The sequence below is a fragment of the Calypte anna genome, chromosome 5 (assembly GCF_003957555.1).
Source record: "Calypte anna isolate BGI_N300 chromosome 5, bCalAnn1_v1.p, whole genome shotgun sequence".
Classification (NCBI taxonomy): domain Eukaryota; kingdom Metazoa; phylum Chordata; class Aves; order Apodiformes; family Trochilidae; genus Calypte; species Calypte anna.
The window spans coordinates 3,548,572-3,572,176 of record NC_044250.1 but is presented as its reverse complement, the minus strand read 5'-3'; the positions used below and the strand labels follow the sequence as shown (position 1 = coordinate 3,572,176).

At 42.1% G+C, this 23,605-nt stretch overlaps 1 protein-coding gene across 1 annotated transcript in view; it reads right to left on the bottom strand.

The window, feature by feature from the left end:
- NAV2 (neuron navigator 2) overlaps window positions 1-18,444 on the bottom strand; it is a 197,132-nt gene extending 178,688 nt beyond the window's left edge. Inside the window, exon 1 of the mRNA XM_030450955.1 lies at window positions 17,781-18,444. Coding sequence (XP_030306815.1) covers window positions 17,781-18,038 — 258 coding nt within the window. The 5' untranslated portion in view covers window positions 18,039-18,444. The remainder of the gene's footprint in view (window positions 1-17,780) is intronic.
- Window positions 18,445-23,605: the final 5,161 nt, after the last annotated feature.

The following is a 23,605-nucleotide window of genomic DNA, read 5'->3' as shown; positions in this document are numbered from 1 at the left end:
GTCTCTTTTTTTCTTAGTAACTACAATTTAATTCATATTCCTCTCCTAAAAGCCTTGCAATAAAACTCTATACAGTCAAAGGACAATTAAGTCGTTCAAACTAAGTGCAAAAAGTCATAATTTGATAATGACTCACTAATTTCAGCAAGATAAGACACTAATCACTTAAAAAAAATCAAATTTGCACTCCTAATGCAGTGACTGGACCATGCTGAAGCAATTCAGGGCCATTCATTAACTCTGCTGCCATATGTCACCTCATCACAGCCTCATCCTGATGGAGCCTCTCTGAGGACATCCCATCACCTCCTGTTCAGTTCTGCCACCTCACCCTGTGCCAGGAAAAGCAGATTCTGGTTTCACAGAATCCTAAATTTATGGCTTTCCAGCCAGATGAGTTCTTGTGTCTGGCAATCCCAAGGAAATCTGCCCAAAGCAGAGCTCCCACCACCCACTGCCAGCTTGGGCACTTCAGATCCACACACACAAAGCCCCTTTCCCACATTGCCTCCCCCCAAACTTGCTGCTATTCATAATTTGATGATTCTCAAAGAGAAGTTAAATTATTTTATGTATAAATTATATATTTTATTTTTTTTACAGTATTGTCTATGCCCAAAAATAAATTTTGGCTACAAAATCCAGTGGATTTTTTTTTTCCTCACTGCAAAACTGATCTGTGGGTATCTCCACTAATTCAAATGGATACCCAGCAGCTACTTTAACCCCATGCAATTAATGTGACACTAAAAATGAGGTTTTGGTTGGCTTTGATCAATACCACCAGGTGGCAATAGCAGCTCAGCAAAGCCAGCCAGCAGTCACTCAGCTGTAGGAGCTGCTTCTTACCTTCTGTCCTTTCACTCAGCTCTACCACCAGCTTTTTTAATTCTAATTACCTATCCAAGCACTGCATATATGCCCCAAACCACATGAAAAATCAGGAAAAAAGATGCTTTTTGATGACCTGAGAGGGATAAAAATACATTAGGCCTGTATTTGGCCAGAAAGCTAGGTCAAAAAAGTGCTTGTATTCCTCAGCTGTCAATGAGATTTCTCTGGAAGTGAGTTAGGACCTGATGGTCTTACTTCAGCAATCATTTTCAGTTTGAGCAAGGGGCAGAAGTGGCTGCTGGGTGTATGGAAATTAATTCCCATTGCTAACACAAGTGGAGTTGCAGGCATCATGCTGGATTTTGATGCTGCAAATAAAAAAAAAAAAAATTAAAAAAAGAAAAATGGTTCCTAAAGCAGATCCTGCCTTGTAACCACAGCTCTCTACTATGACTTTTCTGTTAAAGGAGCTGAATCCACACCCATATCTTTTTCCACACATCCCTGAACACCCTGGTCTCCACCAGAGGTTATCACTCCTTCCCTGTTGAGTTAAACAGAACATAAATAAATCATTATTTTAAACTGGTTGTCACAGACAATCTTTCTCCTAGGTGTTGTTTCACCTACAGGATATTAACCCATTTAGATGCACAGGACAAACCATAAACTCCTGCCAGTTCTCTACTGCATAGTGTTCTAGAAGAGAGCTCAGCCCTTGGTTCCCTTCTAGAAGGAACATCTACCTGCAGGCTCCAACTTGTCCCCAACCCATTGTCACCTCCTTCTCAGAAGAAGAGCTATTAAAATGCAAGTTTGAATGCTTGGACTTCTTGTCCTGAGTTGCTTTCAGTTTTGGTATTGTCTGCAAGTTTATTCATAAAGCTTAATTATGGCTTTAGCTACAAGATATACTCTAGCTCCTTCAGAGTTTAAAACAAGAAATGAGTCTGAAATTACCCACTGCCTCCAGCTGCTTGTTATTTCACACTTTCACCCACGCTCACTGGAAACTCAGTTTCAAGCTGACAACTTGAAAATTGGTTTTAATCACAAGTCATACATGGAGGTTCTGTTCCCTTTTTACTCCTCATACCCTTCAAGCACAGAAACTGATGCTCAGAGGGGCAGAAGGTGGGTCAGGTACCTCCTGCAGGTACCTGAGTGACAAGGGTCAAGTTCTACACAGCAAACCCAGGTATGGAGAAAGCCAAAACACACTTGAATCTCAACTACTCTTCTGGACATTCAGCCTCTGTGCCATTCCTAAGCCATTTTCCTTGCAATCTCTTGAATGGAAGCAATGCAGTGTAACTGGCTGGACCTCCACAAAAAAAAGACCCCATGAGCAGGGTTTTGCTCTGTGTTCAAACTGGTGGCACTGGGAAAGCGAACCACAACCTGTGTCAACCTGCTGCACACACCAAGACAGTAGCTCTGCTTCTCTGGAACCAGAACTATTTTTTACACTGCAGTAGCAATGGGAACTGCATAAATTAGCATAATTTCACAGCTAGTTCTCAGCTGACTGTGTTACATGCTACGAATTAACACTCTGCAGATTCCTTGCTTCTACTAATGCGGTCAATCATGCAATTCATGGGGCTTAAAATCCTCTTTTTTTTCAGTTCTCCTAAATCTCAGCGGCCTCTTTTCCACTCCTCTTTCCCTTTTCAGAGCAGGACTCTCAAGAGCTTGGGTTTCATTACAAAGCTCAGAAGGTCTTCATGTGTATCTGCTGGTTTCTAACTCCAGGACATCCCACGATTTTCTCCCTGGTGATTTTCTCCATGTGGGCAGATGGCATGGAAGTGGAGTGCAGATGGTAACCCACAGCCCACAGACTCCTCATTAGAATTTGAGCTAGTGCATGCAGCTCTTGGATTTTTATCTTCTCCTTACATGATTTTCAGCATTAAAGGATAAATTGTTGGTTTCAGAAGGCACAGCCAAAAGTTAGGGTATCTGTTTATAGCTGAGTTCTTTCTCATAACAAAGAGGTAAAAATGTGCCTCATCTCGTCACAACTCTCATTAAAATCCATAAATCATTAGTGGAAAGGATTTTAAATCAAGGATTTCTTGCTTTGATTCAAGTATGACCTTAAGGAAAAAAAATAATCAATTTTAAGGAAAAAAGCAGATCAGATTGAAGCGTGAAGGCTTCAGTTAGCTGTTTAAAATAATTTCATGGCTCCAGGTATCACTTTACCTGAGCTGCTTGGAATTATAATGGATTTATCTCTGCAGAACACCTGTGAGATAAGGGAGGTGCTGCTGACAAACTCCCAGGAGGCAGCAATGACCCATCTGAAGCACCACTGATGGCCCTTGGGTCTTCAGGTCTCACACCCTTGGCCCTCCAACCTCACTGCCCTGTAATGACTGCAACTCCTCTTGGCATGGAGAGGAATGGCTCAGAATGAAGCTGCCCATAAAAACCAGTCTTATCACTCTTTTGAGCTTTTTCACAGCATGTCCAGTCTGGTGGAACTGGCTTTCCTAACCTTTTCACCAGTTGGAAAACTTCTAAAAAGAGCGAGTTAAAAATATCTGCAGTGGAAAATAGTAAGGAATGAACTACTCAGCATCAGGGGTCAAGCCTGGATCCCTGAAAAGTTTGGTTTTAATCAATGGAAAAGCATTAAAAGAAATAAACTTATCCCTTAGTTGTAAAACAAAAACAAACAAACCACCCCAGCAACATGGTTGAGGAGGATTTATTAACTCACCAGCAGCTCTCACACACAGCGTGAATGAAAAGTTGGCTCATTTGTTCCAGTTCCAAAAGCCTGGAGTCAGGCTTGATAAACACAAATAGCATTATTTGTTGGAAGTTTTGACCTGGTGCCTGACAACCAATTACTAGGCCACACTATTCTACCTCAGCCACAATGGAACCTTCTCCCAAAACAGTTTCTGTCCATTTAAAGGATGGAGAAATGTTGCTTAAATAAATTTACTGCCTTTAAGAGTAACCACTAGCAAGCCATTTACACAAATGGCTGAAATTATTTGCATATTATACATCAAAAGTACTCAGATGTTCAACTGATTTATGGTATAAATACACTACAACATAAATAATTTGACTTTATAAGAGGGTTATAAACTTCCACAGTATGCACACATGCTAATGATCTTACACATGGACAACAGAAGATGAAATAATGATTTCATCACTGAGGGCATTTTATCTTGCCTACATCCATGGGAGAAGATGACAGGACACCATCTTCTTAGAAGTTTCCCTTTCACAGCAGAAATAAGCAGTTTTCATTAGGCAAGACTTGTTTTTTCTGTTGCAGATGTGACTTTCATGTCCTGTACACCAAATACAGCCCTGGTGTCAGTGGAATAACTACATGGCATCTACTAACACAAAGGTTTTTAAAGGGTACTAGAAATGCTTATGCTTCAGATACAATATTGAAGGATTTATACACACCAGAAGAACCTAACGGATTTGGGTTTTCTCTAACTTAATGACTTGTGCTTGAAACTAGAAAGGGTCTGCAGAACTGATCTGTTAAAACTGTCACAACTCAAGAGGATAAAAAATTCCCAGAGGAAGAGAGGGTTCCATCCTGATTGTGTGAAGAGACATTTGACCTTATAAAGTCTCTCTTCATAACACAAAATCTCTCAGAGTTGGTCCAAAGGCATGTTCAGAGCTCTTTAAGTCAAGAGGCCCATTGCCTATGGAAAGGGAAGGGAATTTGGGCAGAGGATGAAATCTGTGCCAGAATTTCTGACGCAGTAAGAGTGACTCAGTCACATCTGTTCCTCAGTGAGAAGCTGAATCTGCCTGTGACAAGGTCAATTTTGAGAAGGGTTGGTATTAAAAGATTATGGTTCCTCCATCCTCTCACTGAGGCTGTGCTAATTATTTCAGGGGAGTAAAGGAATTCTTTGATCCTCCAACTCCTCCTTCCCTCACAAGGTGACTCTGGCTGCCTACACAGCACCCAAAAGAGCAGTCTGGTGCACCCTAATTCCAGAACTGTGGAATGAGCCATTTTCAACCTTGAAATTTAACCCTAAGAAATTGAGTATGTAGTAATCCATGTAATCCAGGCCTCTACACCTGTCCCTCTTCCAACTAATCTCACCATCCCTCCTCATGTCACATCTTAATTAAGAGTTCTCTCTGCTCAGGTCAGTGCAAGTGGACACTAAGGAAGTGACAACAAGGATCTGTCCCACAGCAGGACCAATTCTTCCTGCTGGGAGCTCTGCAAGATTGGGAAATATCAACAGGGAGCAAATCCCATCCCCAGTGAGGTGTAAATGATCTCTCCAAATGTTCAGAGCAGCAACAAAGAGGCAGCATGAGGAAATAAATAAATAAGGAAATGTAGTGTAGCCCTGGATAATGCGATCTGCTGGTATTAAGTTTTCTCCTGAAGGAGTTAAGTATATACCAGCTGCTCTACATTAAACCGAGCTGGCATTTTAAATCATGCAAATTAGCCCAGCTCCCATCCATTTCAGCCCAGCATTTAGCAGCATTGCTATAAATGATGCAAAGCACTGGCCAAACCAAGCCCTGCCATTTCAGCTGCTGTCAGAGAAGAAAGGAGGAGGGAGGGTAACAGCCCTGAGTGATGCTGCAGCTATTCACAAAATGGTTTGCCAGAGCCTCCTTCCACCACAGGTATCCTTCACATGACTAAAATGGATACATGGAAAACCTGAGGCTTTGATTTGTTGAAAATTCATTTACATAAGCTGCTAAGAACCCCTGCAAAATTATCTCAAATTAAATGATTAGACAGTAGAAAACTGAACCTTCAAATCTCTCTTTCCTTAATGCTGCATAATAAACACTGAGTGGATCTGATGGGCCATCAGCTCAGAAATACTGAGAGATGGGGACAGGGAGAGCAGAGGATGGCATTGGTCCCCTCTGTAATGTCTCACACCCACAGACATTTCTCAGGCTATGAAGGTAACAGATAAAAACGTGTTTGTTCCATCTAAACCCCTTTTCTGCTGAATCTCAGAGAGCTCAGGAGGCAATAAAGGGAACTTAACCATGTCTGGTTCACATTGTTGTGGCCCAGAGATGAAGTGTCAGCACAAATGTGAAACTCTGTATAGGAGAGTGAAGGATCTGCTACTGAGCAGTCAAGGAGATTTGTAGACTGCCTGTTTGATTTTGTGTTCTTTTATCTGCCTTTTTGTCATTGCCCTCCCCACCCCTTTTTCAAGTGTCTCCTACACTGAGTAACCTGCTGAAGAAGGGGAAGCTGGAAGTGATACTTGGGTTACTTGCTCTCCAACCTGAGGAACCAAACCACTGATGGGCATGACCTACAGGCACCACATTCCACTGCCCAGGTTATCTCCATCAGGGCTGGTCTTCCAAGTCTCACCATCATAGTGCCTTGAAAAAAATAAATACATCCAGGAAGGGGAAGATCTCCAGGATCCCAAAAGCAACCTGTGGCAGAAGCAGCTGAAACACCATTATAGAATCCAACACTCAACACCTGAGGCTTGGGGAGGTGGTGGCAAGGACAGGACAGAGCAGCCAGCCATACCCTGCCCTTCAGCACAGCCTCCTCCATCCAAGGCAGCTGCAGGTAGGGCTGGCCTGGGGCTGCCCCAGAGTCTGGGGTCTCTCTGTGCCTCCCTCTGCTACAGGTGCTCAGTGAATCCCAAAGGCAAACATCTCACAGAAGGACACTGCACCTCCAAATTTGTCCCAATATTCAGCATTTCCCACTGCCTGCCACCCCAGTGGGAGATGACCACAGGGAAAGGAGGAAATCCCAGGTAAGTCTCACTTGGAGAAGATGCTTCTACCATTAAATGTTGTGTGCATGCCATTTTCATTTACAAACAGATCCTCTTCCAAATGTTTGTGCTCTTTAAGACAACTAAATATCCCTACACCAGTCTGGAGTCTAAGTATTAAATCCTATAAAACAAATCACTCCATGTGGTCCAAACTCTACAAGACACAAAACGAAAAGGAAAAAATCTCCCTTGCTGCAGAGAGGGGAGTTTGTATCTGACTGCTTGGAAACAGGATCCTAGGCAACCACTGCTCTTCCCTCTTGAAAAGCAGAAAGTGCTTTTTGTTTTGTAAATTAAAGCAAATTCATTAGAATTCCCCTGGCGAGGTTGTGTAGGGATAAACTGGGAGCTGCTGCCCCCAGCCTTCCCAGCTTCATGCTAGAAGACAGGCACCTTTTTGCCAGCTTTCCTTGGCAGTGCTGGTTTGGCACAATACCCTGTGTGCTCCAGAGCCCATCTTGGAGGAGTAAAACATAGCAATGCTGAAAATACTGCTTCCCAAAATAATCCATCCCAGTTAAGCCACAGCTAAGTCTGGAACACACATGGCTGTCCTGAGAAGCAGACTGACCCATGCTTATGGAGGAAGAAAAGCCAAACTGGTTTCTAACCTATTGCTTCAAAAGGCCAGTGCACACACATGACATTTTAAAAATTAATTCTGAAGACTTCTAGGCCTCTAAGACTCTTTGAAATGAAGAATAATTTATCATTAAATCAAATTTGTCTTCCCACACCCATCCATTCATTATCATTTCCACCAGCTCCATTCCAAGTTGTGCACTGATCTTTGTGGATGCACATGTGTCCTCTGCATCTGTTCCAGGCCTTTAACCTCTGGCACATCCATGCAGATACTGTTCTCACATTACATTTCTCTAGTAAAATATAACTTTGCATCATGCTCCATTAGCTAAGGAGGATTTCTGACTCCAAAAGACATGACACAGATCTCTCTATTTGCTTGATCTTACAAACCTATGCCTGAGAGCTGCCTGTCTGCCAGGGGAAGCAAATTTGCTGGATCCCTTGTACAAGCTGATTAAAAATGACTTCCTGGTAATTAATGTCATAAGAAACAGCCAAAAAAAGATGTGATGTGAAAAGACAGCTGGTGCAGTCCTTTAAAAATACTTGTACAAAGCCAGTATTAAGCTTATGGGTACTGAAGGTACCTCTGGTTTCTAGCAGTGGATGTGGTTCGAGTGGACATGGCTAAAGAAAAAGGAATCCGTTTCTAAATCTTTGTTTCAAGATGGATAAGTGTGACAAAGTCTCAGTGTCCATACTCACCATTAAATGCTGGCATACAGGCTGGATCAGAAACAGGAAATCCCACCCAGGGATTCATTTTGAGCTACCAATTGGCAAGTGCATAGAATTCATAAATGGTAGAAAAACACAATATAAAAAGAATTTCTGGTCAGCTCTTTCAATAGAAGATAAGTGATCCTATAAGGGAAGAGTCACCTCATCATGTGAAACAAAAAATACTCCTAGAACAGTCTTCACAGCTCAGGGTGTCTCTCAGTTGTCCAAAAGGCAGATCCATCAAACAGGTGACAAGGAGACACCAGGAGTATTACAGATCCTCACATCTTGCATCACTGAGAACACCACACTCAAAATCTCTTTAGTTTAAAGAACAGCCTCTAAAGATGTGCTTTGTGACAGAAATAAAATGCATAAAATTACACTTCCAGCCTGTCTTATTGCTTCCTCCTAGATATTCTAGAAGACTTTCTCTGAAAAAAAGCCCTTACCTATTACAAAAACACCTTTCCAGCTTCTACAGTATTATCTACAGTATTATTTCTGGGCCCCTCAGTTCAAGAAGGATATTGAGGTCCTCGAACAGGTCCAAAGGAGGGCAACCAAGCTGGTGAAGGGACTCCAACACAGATCCTATGAGGAGAGGCTGAGGGAGCTGGGGCTGTTCAGCCTGAAGAAGAGGAGGCTCAGGGGAGACCTCATTGCTCTCTACAGCTCCCTGAAAGGAGGTTGGAGCCAGGCGGGGGTTGGTCTCTTTTCCCAGGGAACTCTCAGTAAGACAAGAGGGCAGGGTCTTAAATTGTGCTGGGGGAAGTTCAGATTGGATATTAGAAAGAATTTTTTCACGGAAAGGGTGATCAGACATTGGAACGGGCTGCCTGGGGAGGTGGTGGACTCTTCGTCCCTGGAGACATTTAAAAAGCGACTCGATATGGCACTCAGTGCCATGGTCTAGTGACTGTGGCGGTAGTTGATCAAGGGTTGGACTCAATGATCTCTGAGGTCCCTTCCAACCCAGCCTATTCTATGATTCTATGATTCTATGATCCTTGGGCTGCACAGTCCATAAATTTTCCTTCTTGCTTGTAGAACATCACCTATAGCTGGAGAGCCATCCAAACCTCTGCTCAGCTGCTGCCTCCTCCACTACAACCTTGCTGCTACCTCCTACCTGAGACAATTCTGAAATCTGCACCATAACCACAATTTTGTATTATACCATGGTGGTCATTAGGTAAAGGGGAAGAGAGAAGAAATGAGCAAAATTTAGTGGCAGGACAGGGAAAAGAAGGGAATTCAGGGGTTCTTTTCAAATTTGACAAAGAGGATGGGACAACTTCTAGCCATAGCTGCAGAGAAAAACAAAACCCCCAAAACTGAGAGTAGGAAAACATTCAAGACAGAGGTTAGACACAGAGTAAAATTTAAGAAGAGGCCATGGGAGTAAAAAAGACATTGTCAAAAAATGAGGATATTACAGTCCAAGACTGAACATTCATAGGGCCAAAAGTCCTGGTAAAAGCCTGTTTTGAAATCCACAAGTTAGACATTTTTTCTTTTCATGTATTGTTTTCCCACACATTGCTTCCAATACTAAAATAACCCCAAAGTAAAATGAAAAATAATCCAAGGATAACACACCTAAAAATACTTTCAAGAGGGAAAAAAAAAAAAAAAGGTGGAATCAGAATAAAACTTCAGATCTCAGCCTGCTTAAAAATAAGAAGTGACCTGTTTTCCCAATCCTTTATTTTAATAACTGGTTTATTTGTTTTAAGTTTAACAGTTATTTCCATGCCTCTGCTTTGCAAAACTGAAGAAACTGAGAATGTTTCCACAAACTATTTCAGAAAGAACAATTTACAGATAAAATTAGAGGGATACAAGTAAGTGCCCAGTGTTTGACTGAATTCCAGTTCTTGGTGAATGGAAACCCAGCAGCTTCCTGTTACAAAATGTCCCAACAGTTCACATCTAATAATACACATCATTTCTGACCATTTATATACTTCAAATATAAATGTTGCTAAAAATGAGATTCAAGCAGGGTATTTTTAGCCAGGTAAACTTCTCAGTGAATCCGAGTTTGGTTGAGATTCTCCAGTTGGCTGGCAAGGAAAAGAAACATTAATGGGTTAAGTTTTAAGAGCAACTCTTGTTTTTTTTTTACCAGAATAAAAGATTAGCCTCAAAGTTTAAATAAGAAGAAAGTAAGTGGGGAAAGAATGGAATGAGACGAAAAAATCCTTCCCTGAAAAGCTCAGCTATCACTTTGTTCAAAACTGTATCTTCTGTGGTACAAATTTGGGAAGTTCAAAACAAATAACTGTTGATTTGAATCCCTCCTTATTTTCTTCCATTTTGGTAGGATAAAAGGACTTGTAGGCTAAAAGCAATAAAATACAAATGAAACAGAGATTTATATCTAGTGATGAGATAATCTGGAAAATGAAATTACAGAGCAGACAATGTTTCTCAAAGGACTCTCCAAAGGAAATTTCAAAAAAGCCAAAACCAGCCTTGAATTTCCAAAACCAAAAACTGAATCCACCCTTCCTATCTCAAATAAAATAAAGGCTTTCTTTTCTGGTGCCCCCAGAATAGAAAAACAAGAAAAAAAAACCCAGCCCATACAGTGTTGGTCTCAATTTTCTCTCTTCTGAGGCTACTTGGTAAAAGTGTACATTTTCTTTAGCAGCCCCCTTCTTTATAATTTGATTTTATTTCCTTTTTTTTTAATTTCCTTTTTGAGAGGAAAAGCTCAGGTTTAATGCCAGGACTTTTAAGAGTAGTATCAATTGTTCTCCTCTATCAATATCCTTGCACCTCTCTGCACCTGCAGCAGATTCCTTCAGGACCTGATTTTTGATGAGATTATTCCAAAGAAAGCTTGAGGATGGTACCTTAGCATGAGGTCTATTAAAGCATTCCAGCGTGGTTTGTCCAGCTCAAATGGTGCCTGTCCTAACACATAAATAGATGCTTTTGTCTTTGAGTTTCCTCACCTTCAACTTGCTTTTCAGATTAAAATTATTTCATCCATGTTTGAACATGAATAATTTAGGTAGAAAGACTTAACTCTGCTCTGCTGAAGTCATTTTGAGGTCAAGAAAGCCTCCAGAAGAAGCTGAACATCCAACAGAACTAAAATACAACAGAGGCATCAAGAAAGAGAAGTTCTGTGGAACACACCATGGAGAAGCAACTTGGGAAAAGCAAGAAGCAAAACTCTAAAAACTGTCAAAGAAATTCAGCCCAGCAGCCAAGGAGGCAAAGGCAGGCAGGGAGAAAGCAGGAAAACCATTTAATAATGAACCCATTTCTGGTTAGAGAGCAGCTGGACCAACATCTCCTGCTTGGGTTCTGCCTTACATTGGGTGTCAGAACAGAAGGTGATAAAAATCCCAGGGACAAAGAAAGTGAGAGTGCTCACTGAAGAAATACAATTTTATGGAGTAAGCCAACAGCTTCAAGGACAGAGGGAGAACACATGGACACCATATGCAGAAGCATTTTGAACTGATTAACAAGTAGCAGCAAAGGAGAAAGATAATCTAATAGTCATGGGAGTAGCTAGTAATTTTCTATAGCACTCCAGAGTTTATGACCTTGGGTAAGTCTCTGTGCTTTAGCCATTCATTTATATTAAAAAAAAAAAAAAAGAACAATATCCTTACCTTTAAGGAGTGCTCCTAGATTAAGTATATTAAAATTTGGAAATCACTTGGATATAACCTATTAGCAGGTTTCAGAGAAACAGCATTAAAAAAAAACCAGGAGGGAAGAAGGTCATATTATTAAATGAATGTTTCAAAAACACTGAGCATGGGCCAATAAAAACTGGAGGGAATTCACCAGCAACATTATTCTCCTGACAATGAGTATCTCTGGAAATCCCAGCTAGGACAATTGCACAGTCAAGGTACTGAAGCTGGGAAGGAGCATTACACAATGACTAAATGCTCTTTTATTCAAGAACTGTCACAATTAAGCTGAAATCAGATCAAAACACGTTCTCATTCATTACCCAGTACAATTAAAAACTGAATGGAAGTGCAGATTTCAAGTGACCCACATGTAACCTGAAAGAAAACCCAACAATGAAAGAACCTCCTGAGTTTGCAGTGTAATCCCACCTCTTTTTTTCTAACCCAGGACATCAAAAAAGCATTGCTCTTCAGATTAAAAGACAGCCCACTGAAAACTCCATGTTAAGAAAGACAATAAAACAAATTGCAACTTGTTTTATTGTTTTCTATCTGGTAACTCTTCATTTGGAACAACCTCTGAACAAGGTAATATTCAGCCCTACATAGCTATAAACATATTATCAAACCCATTATAATAAAAAATAGAAGAATTTGGCTACTTGATACCCTCAGCTTGCTTACATTTCTCCTTTGTACACATCCTAAATGTGACCTCATTTAGTTTCTTCCAAGGTTGTAAAAAACCCCCATTTCTCATCATTGCTTTTATTAACAGCTCAGCACCCATAGGGAGCCCAACTTGACAGCACTGAGGGAGCTCAGACTATGGCACAGAAATCAGTGGATCTGCAGCTGACCTTCAATTGGGTCCAGATAATGATTTGCTTGAGTCCTTCCCCTTCTGCAAGATGGCTCCATATAAGACCTGCAAAGCCAATATATTGTGCACAAGAATGGCCAATGCAGAGGAGAAAAGAAGGCAGGATTTCTCTGAAATAGGTTTTATTCATCTTTCTCTCTATGAAGACACCAACAAGAGTGGGACAGGGGTGCACACGTGGCTTCTGATAAAGCTGATGAGAAAATACAGAAAAATAATTACTAATATCTGAACTATATGGCATGGGAAGAGGGGCAGTGAGGCAGAGAAATGAACCAACAGCCCCCAGGTTGCAAGTCACATGTGGCTCATCAAGTAGTTGATGTGAGCTTAATTTTGATGTCTGGAAAAATACTGGAGCAGCTTATTAATTAATTAATTAAGTTGTAAGCAGCACGAGTGCTTCAAGGCAACACACAACTGAGGGAACAAATCCCTGGAATTTGGCAGTACTGTGCTATCAGCCTGGGAATGGCTATCCAAGAGATTTTTCTGCAGGGATCTATAATGAAACTTGTCTTATCAATTCCATTCCTTATCATGGTCATTGATTAGATTTTATTATGGCTAACGAGGGACACTTCTGGTCCCAATGGGTGCTGCAGAGGTTTTTGGAGCACACCCCAGATGTAGATGATCTTCACAAGTGGAGAAAGAGCTAAATCACTAGAAGAAAAACCTAGAGCAAGACAGGGAGATGAAGAACACCTCAGACCTACATCACCCAGCTTAACATCACCTTCAAAAACTGGCAAAGCAATAGGAAAAAAACCCTAGCTGAGCAAGGGAGCTCTATTGCAATGCTACCTCATCAGTTTTGAGCTAAATTCTTTTTTAAAAAGTCTATCCAAGTTGAAAAGAGTTCAGCAGATGGCATGAAGAGCTGTAAGAGTTCTAGAAAATCCTAAGGGAAAAATTAAAAAGAATGAGGTTTGCCTCGTGTAGGGAGAACACAACATCTGCCTTCCACATCCACCAAGAGAGGGCAAGTGTCTAACTCCCAGCAACTGCAGATTGCAAAGAAGTTTGCAAAGAAATAAGTCCCATCCCCCCCTGCCAACCATCAAGGGAGTTATCAGTAAGTGCTGAATACACAGACTTTAATACCAGCTAAAAGAAACTTGAAGTGGTTTAGTGGAAGGGTGGGACCAATGACTTAGAAAATTCCCAGTGCTTTTAGGACTGCCAGAGTTACTTGAGCCATCAAATGCAATTATTTTTAAGGTTCTCCAGAGAATGACAGTCGAGAAGCCAGAGGACACAACATCACAGCAATAAACAAAGCAATTAAAGCCACAATCTCCTTTGGTGGCTTTCACAATATCATGGCAACAGCTTGTGTTCCTGGAACAGTTCCTTCCTTCTTGCCCCCTGCACAAACACTTTTACCATGCCCATGGACTCCTGACTGGCAAGGCCTTAAATAACTGATGCAAATTTAGTAGCCAAACACATATGACTCTTTCAGAATAATAAATAAATACCATTTGGTATACTAGAGATCACTATCTTGGTATCGACTTGACGGAAGTTTCTGGGGTAACAAAGTTAAATATTTCCAAAACAATGCTCTCTAAATATGGGGAGAGTTCACTGGCGGTGTTTTCAAACCAGATAAAACATCCCCAGTGCAGCAGGAGGATGCTGCACAGCACAGAGACTTGGACATGGAAAAATGAATGGAGTGTGGGGATCAGGAACAATAAAACAGGAATGATGCTGCCATGATTCATCCACCTCAGGTTTCTGACTAACATTTACAATGGGCTCGATGCTAAAACCTTCAGACCTTTCTCTGGAAAGTGTCTCTGAAAAATGCTTTTTATAAATTGCAGAGCATTTTCCATAATACATTGCCCTTATGTGACCTTAAGGCACAAAACTTCCAGTGACTGTAAAATCCAGCTTACACCTGTAAAACCATAACAAGAGGAAAAAGAAAAAAAAAAAATCAGCATATTGAGATGGCACACTTCTCAAGGGGGACACCTTGATTATCAGCAGTATTTTAAAAAAATAAGTGCTTCAATGGATACCACCTGCAATGTTCTCTGCTCTCAATCAGGCACAAGATAGGCACCACCTGGTAACAAGGAAGCCCATGAGCCTAAAACTGAACTTGAAACATCCTAAAATCCCATTAGAACATGGGCTGGTATCTTCACATTGTGACCTCTGATTTATGCATTAGTCTTCTCCAGAGCAATCAGTAAACTAGGAGCAGGAAAAAAGGCAGACACAGATTTACAGTGGATGTATACACCATGATGGGAGAGGAAAATGGATATGTACAGCTAGTTAAAGGTATCCTACTTGTTTCCTCCCCCCCATCATCTCCTTCCCTGTGAGCAGATGTCCCAAACATGAGGTCAGGTAGCTCACCTGTCCTTTTCTGTACATGGAACTGAATTTTGTACCACGTTGTGCAAAGAGCACCAACTTCACCAGGATTAAGAGCAACTCCCTAAAATACTCCCAGAACATCCTGTGGCTTGTTGATTATGAAACCCTCCAGAGCTATGATAAGAGCTTGAATTCCCTTGTGTTGAAATAGAAACTGAACTCAGATAGCCCCTTCCCTGAGAGAATGCTCAACCCACCAAGCAGTTGTCCCAAAGCAATGTGGCTCTGCCACTTGTGCTGCAAAGTGGCCTGGTATCACCCTGGGTTTGGATGGAAATACCTTATGATGGCTCCAACCCCAAGAGCTGAGAGCTTCAAATTCCATGTTCAGCCTCAGCAAGGAGCACAGCACAGGTTAAATATCCTTTTTGCCATCTTTATTTCTTCTCTGGTTTTTGATCCAAGTGTCACAATCTCTTTTTAATTCTCCCTCTGCCCACACAGGAGGATATGATGTCCTTCCCTGGGGGCTGCAAGCTCCAGGGGGGAATGATATCTACCCAAGATAGGTGCCAAAGCCTTTGGTATCATTTCTAAACTCTAAATGCCTTGATAAGAATATAACTACTTCCCTCCCTCACAAGGGATGTATTGTAAAATGGTGAGGGCCACACTGATACTTAGGACAGAATATCCTAAGCAAGTGGTCACCCTCCCAGGACACATCTATGACTCTGGAGATATTTTATTCTAGTGTAATATTTAAGGCTAAAACTTACCAGGCTTATTATCAGAAAGCACTTCTATACTTGAATGGTGCTGAAGGTTTTCCAAGATAAAATTGCTTCAGCTGCTGATAAACCACCTAAGAGCTGCTCATCCATCTCATTCCTCCCACCCTGGAATGGAGGGATGGTAGAAAAAGAAAAGAATACTGCCCTTGATACAGCCTGTCTGGAAACTTCTCTCTTTAGATATAAACCAGTGTCCCAAATTACTACCTTGAATGGCAAAAATCTGCATATTTATGTGGGCAGAGGGATCAAAGTTGCACCAATAACCAAAAGGTATGGTGTGTATTGAAAATAATGGATGGTAAAACAAACCTCACTGCTTCACACCTTAAAAGGTGACTGCTACCCAAATGAGATGGCTGAAAATGACAAAGCTGAGGAGTTCTGCTGCTGAAGTCATTAAAAACTCAGAATTATCTGAAATTTCTTTGGCCAAAATAAATAAATAATTTTATTTAAATATAACAAGTTAGCACAAAGACCTTTCCATCATCATGATATAAAAAAATACTTATCTGTATCAGGGCTAAAACCATCACAGTATTCCCCTTACTGCTGCAAATGGCTACCCCTGGCAGGATCTCTCAGCTCAGAATAGGCCATAAGATGAGGAAGTATTTCTAAATAACCATCACTTTTGCAGGAATGCAAATTTCTATGCAGAAACCAAGGTGTGTCTGAGAGAAAGAGCAGTACATACTGAGCTTTTGCTGACATTTCATAATCACAAGGACAGACTCAAGCAAAAAAAAAAAACCAGAATATTTGTTTCTCTCTTAAGACCAAGATGTGATATGCAGGTCAGCCTCCACCCAGCCACCAATACCTCTCTGCCTCATTTTCCTGCTCTCAGTCCCTCAGGAACTGCTGTGCTCACATTTGCCTGGCCTGAGCAGCCAGCTGCATCACCCTGGCTACCAGCAAGGAAAGTGCAGCTCAAATCCAGGGCAGTGGGCCAACCATGCCCAATCAGTAGTCACACTTGCCTTAAGAGAACAGGGTTATGAGGCCAGAGATTTGCAAATCGAGATGGTAAGGGATGACCCATTATTCCCCAAGGGAGAAAAAAGACAAAAAAAGAAAATCCCTGTCATCTCTCCCCTACCCCAGTATAAAGCTATCACATTCTACTGGGCTCAGAAATTGGTAGGAGCAGCCTGCAATGCATCAGGCTGTTGCCAAAACACATCAGGCTGCTGTAGAGCAACCTCTATAGAGTGTTAATCAATCCTGCTTGCTGCAGCAGCCCATCTGCCTTGCTCACACTGTAGTACACTCACACATCCTATCTGCTTACACTGCTGCTCAGCACACTGGGGCATCAGTAGTACAAGGCAACCCAAGGCACGCTGGAAATGGGGCTGTGCTGATAAAAACTGAACAAGCTGAAAAGCACACACATTTCTCCTCCCTCCACAAGAAGCAGAACGTGTGAAAATACCCCAGAAAACTGCTACACCTCAAAAAAAAAAAAGGAAATGCAAAAATACAACCGGGGGATGCACTGCACCTATGATGTCATGCACACACTGAGACAATTCCACTCCAGGGTTCATCTCCTATTTAATTTAGCTGCACTGGGAACACCACACAGCTTGTAATGTGCCATAAAGCACTGCCTTCCATTCACTCCCCACACTGCTACAAACACAAATCCTTCACACTCCTCATGCTCCAGTCCAGTCCATGACCAAACACAAAACACATTCATGACACCCAGCAGTCAGCCTGCCTCCAGCTCAGGCATGCAACCCAGCCATTACAATTAGTACCTAGAGAAAGAACACAAAGAACACACCCCATAAACAACATTTCTCCCATCTCCCTTCCAGAAATCCCCCAAGTTCCAGCAAAAGCAGGAGTGGAGGCAAACAGCACAGGCAGCACCATCCCTTACCACCCCACCATCAGCTCCAGTGTGCTGACAAAATCACAAAGCCACCCCTTGGTACCACTTCTGCAGAATATAAAACATCCCACAGATGTTATTAGACACAGAGATGTGTCTATTAGACATAGACACACACACACCCCCTTCTCCCACTGCTCTTCACACCACTATCAACCTCAGAATCCCTGCTGCACACATTCAGCATGGAAATAAATCCCCACATTCACCTCCCCACCAAGGCTGCCTCCTAACCTGGGTGTCAAATCCATTTTCTACCAAGCTACTCTTCCTGGGGGGAAGTCCATCTCCTGCATTTTCTTGTCCGTTTGAAGATTTGAGAGGAATCTGGCTGGAATACAATGGCTTCGTCACCTCCACCTTGTTCCCAAACTTCAGGTAACAGGGCTGTGGGATGGTCCTGGCTGTCGGGACGTGCAGGATGGGAGCAGCGCTGTGCACGGGTTTAGGGAGTCCCGATTTCATTTTGGAGGCTACCAGGATGGCTGGCATCTTCTCTTTCTGCTTTCCTAACACGTTTCTGTCAGCAGCAGAGACAGCAGGCAGGGAGAGAGAAAAGGACACGTTGGGGAAGCTGCTCCACACTAAAGCAGCCTGGTTTACTGCAGGGGTCTCCAAAACCAGCTTAGAATTTAAAGCAAATAATAATTTTTTTTAAAATAAACAAAAAAAACCCCCTCACTCAAACCACTTTCAGCCTCCCAGCTTTCTGCCAGCCTTCCACCTGTTTCCTCTCTTTTATTTTCAGTTCTTCACCAATGTCCTCCTTCCTATTTTTGCTGTTATTTAACTCACTCACTCCTTCCTCTCTCAGGCAGGCTCTGTGATTTTCTTCCTTGGAAATGGGAGACTTTCACTCCATTATCTTGTCACCACATCTCCAAAGCCTTTTGGAATTTCAAAAAAAAAAAAAAAAAAAAAAAAAAGGAACCTGCTGCTGCATATGCTTCCCCTTCCGTATGCACTAGAGAGCGAGCGAGTGAGCAAGCAAACAAGCAGGATTTCCAGCTTAAAATGTCTTTCTTCAGTCTTAGCCAAGAAGCAGATGTAGCTCAGTGTGTTAATGACTGATGCCCTTGGATACCAGCCTTAGAGAATCAAGCTTCTTAAGTCTTAATAGCTGGGAACAGGACAACGATGCCGGAGCAGCAGAAGAAACGTCCACTGACAACAATTTTTAAATCAAAATATGCCAGTGGCCAGAGAATTGCCCGGCTCCCCCTGTCAGTGCTGCTCGTGAAAACCGAGAGGGAAAAAAAAAAAAGAAAAAGAAAATGTAGATGTGTGTATAAAATAAAAATCATTCAGCTATCAGAGGGAAGGAAAAGCAAAGCAGCCGCCAGCTCATTTTCCCCTCCCGCAATGGAGCGGGTTCCCGCCCGGCGCTGCTCCGCGCATCCTGCGCCTCTCCCGGCCAAGCTGCGCGGGGGCGGAGGGGAGGGGGGTGGCGGCCTCGGATTGGCCCTGCCTGTTCGAAGCAGGAACAAAAAAAAAAATAATAAAATAAATAAAATATAAAGACTCAATATAAATAAATAAAAGCCCTCTCTGTCCGCAGGGGGAGGAGTGGCTTCAAGTCCTGCGGAGGGCAGGGAACTCCGCTGCAGAGGTTTTGGGAGGGGGGAGGGAGGTGCTCAGGAGGAGGAGAGATGCTCTAGGGGCTACAGGGAGAGAGTTTCACAGCGATTTCTTTTTAAAATTTAAAAAGGGAAAAAAAAAAAAAAAAAAAAAAAAAAAAAAAAGGCGCTTTCAAATGCAAACACCTGGAGCTGACTCATTGTGCGCTGCTGCTCCGCTGCTATGAGCAACAGGAACTGGAATCAGCACAGGGAGTAACCCTTAGAGCAACACTTGGCTTTCCCGAGTCTTTTTGTTGGTGCCCCAGGTTCCTCCCCACGCTGTTCTGCAGGCACCGTGATCCCTCACAGCCCCCGGCTCCCTCATCCCTGCTCAACAAGACAAATGTCAGAGCAGTACAGATCCTGCCCTGGAGCTTGGAGGATGGAATGGGCACCCAGAGGTGCCTTGGGAGTAATCCAGAGGTCCTTAGCACCAGGATTTATGGTGCCACCTCCTTTTCCGACAGCCAAAGCCTTTGAGTTACCATGTAGGCTTCTTACATGATATATAGGGGAGGGGAGAGTGCTTCAGAATAATATTCAGAAAGCCAGCACAAGATATGTGAGAAAAAGGTGTATTTTAAAGCATATCCTCATCCCAGCCCCAGGCATCACATTATTTCCCAACCAGGGGCACTACCTTCAGCTCCTTCATCTCATCCACCCACTGCCTGAAGACAGAACCTTTATACTACACCCCTGCTTGGGTGGCAAGGACAAGAGCAATCCTAACAATCCCAACAATTCACCTGCCCTTGAAATATCTGAACTACATTCTGGTAAGTGTCTGGCCTGTGGAGATGCTCAGCAGGAGAGGAAGTAAAACCCCCCCAACCCTGCACCACCCAGGCTGTGAGGAGGGCTCAGAGAAGGAAGGCTGAAGCAAGCTCCAACACTCACTTCGACAGGAATCACAGAAAAGGCCTTGATTGGAAAAGACTTTGAAGATCATCAAGTCTGACCATGAGCCAAACACTGACAAGACCATAACTAAGCCATATCCCTAAGCACTGTGAGTAGATGACTCTTAAATCCCTCCAGGGATGGTGACTCTACCACTGCTCTGGGCAGCCTGTTCCAATTTCTGATAACCCTTTCAGGGAAGAAATTCTTCCAAAGATCCAATCTAAACCTCCTCTGGCATAACTCAAGCCCATTACCTCTTGTCCTATCACTATCAGCTTCATTGAACAGACCAATCCTCACCTCTTTACAACCTCCTTTAAGGTAGCTGCAGAGAGGGGTAAGGGAGCTGGGTCCTGCCTATTTGACAGACAGACTTTTGGAAGAAGTTTTAAATATGCAAAACCCTGTTTTCTACATCTGGGATTCTTTCAGATAGAAAAATGAGGCACATCTGGGTTGTGGGTGTCTCCAGGGTTAGGCAGCAGGATTAGGTTAGCATTTTAGGAAATGGAAATCAGATGAGACCTGCATGTTGGATTCTTCTCTGGTTGTCATCTTAAAGGACTTAGCCAAGGTTATACACGGAATAAGTGGCAGAACTGGAAATGAAAGTCAGAATTTGTGTTGTACTCATTACAAAGTATTATTCTTCCTCAACATTGCAATGCAAACAGCTCTGTCTCCATTAATGGAGCACAGTTTCAGGAAACATTGGCTGTACTATGTGAAGGGGGGGTTGTTGGTGGTGTTGGTTGGGTTGAGGGGTTTGTTTGCAAGGTATCCTACATTAATTAGATCCTTGGAAAACAAAAGCAAAGCCTGGACACCCTCCCACTGCAGTCTGCCATCTCTCCAGATTAGTACTGTCCACAGGTTGTGTAATTCAAGTTCCCACAGTACCCATGAAGCTCAGGTGTCAAGTGGAGTTTTGGTTGTAGCAGGGATTTTTCTGCATTCACATATACCAGCTCTTCAGGCTGCTTTGTATTCACTTGAAGAGGATAATTTTTTCTTTATTGCTGTCTTTCTGAGTGACTGTTTTCACCCCAGTCTCTATCCACTACTCTCAGATTGGAAACTGCACTTCTCTGGTCATCCATCCCCACTGAGACAAAGCTTTTAATGGTTACTTCCCTGGCATAACACCTTGCACCATGTCTGCTGAAACATAACTACATAAAAAAACTTCAAAGGCCAAAAACTGGACTAAGAAAGTAGTCAGACTGATCACCTGAAAGGACTGGTAGTTACTGCAGCAGCAATGTGTCCATGGTTCAATGCTCAAAACTCAGCCTTGCTAGCTAAAAAGAAGGTTGGACTGGTATGAAAACCTTGAAAAAGACCCAAGTCTGAAAACAAGGCTAATTTTAGGTCTGTAATAAAATATAGTAATGTTTAAAAGCTATTAGAAGATCTAATTGACAGCTTTATGACCTGTTCTTCACTTACACGTTTTCTGAGCTCAGGCCACCAATCCCAGATGCACAGAACTTGCCAGTTTTTGTTGTTCTGTTTTCATCTTGGAAAACTGGCTAGGTTACAGGATACAAAACAGACACAATGTTAATTTGAGCAAAAGAAAAGGATTCCTTTCATTGCTCCTTTAACAATCACTGAATCCTTTGATGAGGGTGGATTAAATATTCCACAGCTGAAGGAAATGCCTTTATTTCTTGGAGTGCAGTCCTGCCTACTGAAGTGAAGATGATGTCTTCTCAATACAGCCCATCCATGCTCCTGGCAGTTATTTTGCCTAATCAATAACACAGAGTCCTTCTTTAGCAAAGATTAATGGGGATTCCTGATAACACATTTGAAGAGTAGCCTAGAATGACTGCTTCTGGTTTGGGTTCAGTAAAAGAGCTATTTAAGAAAAAAGTTTGTGGTAATATTCCATCATCATCTGCTACCTGGTTGTTGGGGTTATATATCCAAAAACTCCAGCATGATGCCACTAAAATGCAACAAACTATATTCAGGGGCAATGTAGCCAAACCACAAGGTCAAAAAGTGTTAACAGGTGACAATTCAGACTATACCTGCAAAGATGACCTCTATCAATTTTGGTTTACCTTTGGAAGTGATGAGGTGTTTTGTTATTTTGGGGGCTTTTTGTAATTTTTGGTTTTGGTTTTATTTTACTTTCTTTTTTAAATAATTAACTAATTTAGTCACACTACCTGTTTTTTAAGGCTAAGATTTTAAAAAGAAACTACATCTCCTGAGCAGCTGATAGGATCTGGGAACCTTGATCTTCCTTGAAAAGCCCAATGACTTTTCCCTTCCCCTGTTTTGAATCAAACCAAATTTCTCTATCTGAGCTATGAGTAAGCAATGTTCAAAAGCAAGCAAATTATCTAAACAAAAAAGCAAGAGCTTAATTCCTTCCTACCACAAATACCAGATGAATCACTAACTAAGGAAGCATTTCCTTGCAGCTTTAAGTTTGATGAGTATCTTTACTGGAATAAGCACAACATCCCCATTTTATCTGCCTGTAGTCCAGCAAGCATCCACCCACTCCCTAACTGAGAGAATAATGCTATAAACAAGCACTTGACTTCCCTGTTATTAAAAAAAACAAAACAAAACCACACAGAAAAACCCTGGTGGCTTGCTTTATAGGACTGATTCCTAAGCTTGGGAGATGCTCAGGATTCAAGGTACTCAGAGCCATGTAGCATCACCTCAAGTACCAAGCTTCAGGTGTAGAGAACTGGCTTCATATTCTCAAAATTTTAGTGAGCAGACTCCTGTGAACTGGGGACTTTCACACAACAGGGGAAACTATTTTAATACTCTGTATTTGAAGAGCTTGTAGGCAAGTCAGCACATTGCCCAAACAAAGCCAGGAAACAGAACAAAACCCAGGGTTGATTGCTCTTGAACAGATGATCTTTATGAATGAGATGAATTTTTCTGGAGCAGTAAAATACTGGGGCTGCCTTCGTGGCTCATGCATCATCAGTTAACAGTGGAAAAGGGTCTCTAAACCCAAGAGGGAAGAAAATGCTTAGATAGATTACATGTGGGGATTGGAAGTGAAATTAAAAGCTTGATGAAAAATAGCAAAGGATGAGAGAATCAGACCTTCCTTTCAACTTGTGGTTAATATCCCTCCTTAGTGAAGCCAAATGTTACATTAGTGGAAGTGGAAAAACTATGGAGAATTATGATGTCAAGGAGAGCACCTCCTTAAGTGGTCAGGTGAGCCAGAACTGCTGATGGAACTAAACTCAAGGCTTCAGCTACCTTGATCAATGATCTCCTTGTCTTTTAGGCAGTACAGATATACCCAAAATCTCCCAGAAAAGCATTTTATGTGTAGGGGAATATTCCTCATGGTGTCATCAGGTCCTGTCCATATCAGAAGGCTTAATTGTTCTTACAAAAGCTTTCTCATCAAACTTGACTCTGGCCAGCTGTCCCATGGACAGACCTATATTCAGCCTTGGCACAACTCCATCAACTTAAGTGAAGTTATGAGAGGAATAAATATGGACCTATTTTTGGTACTGCAGGCACTCTGTACAT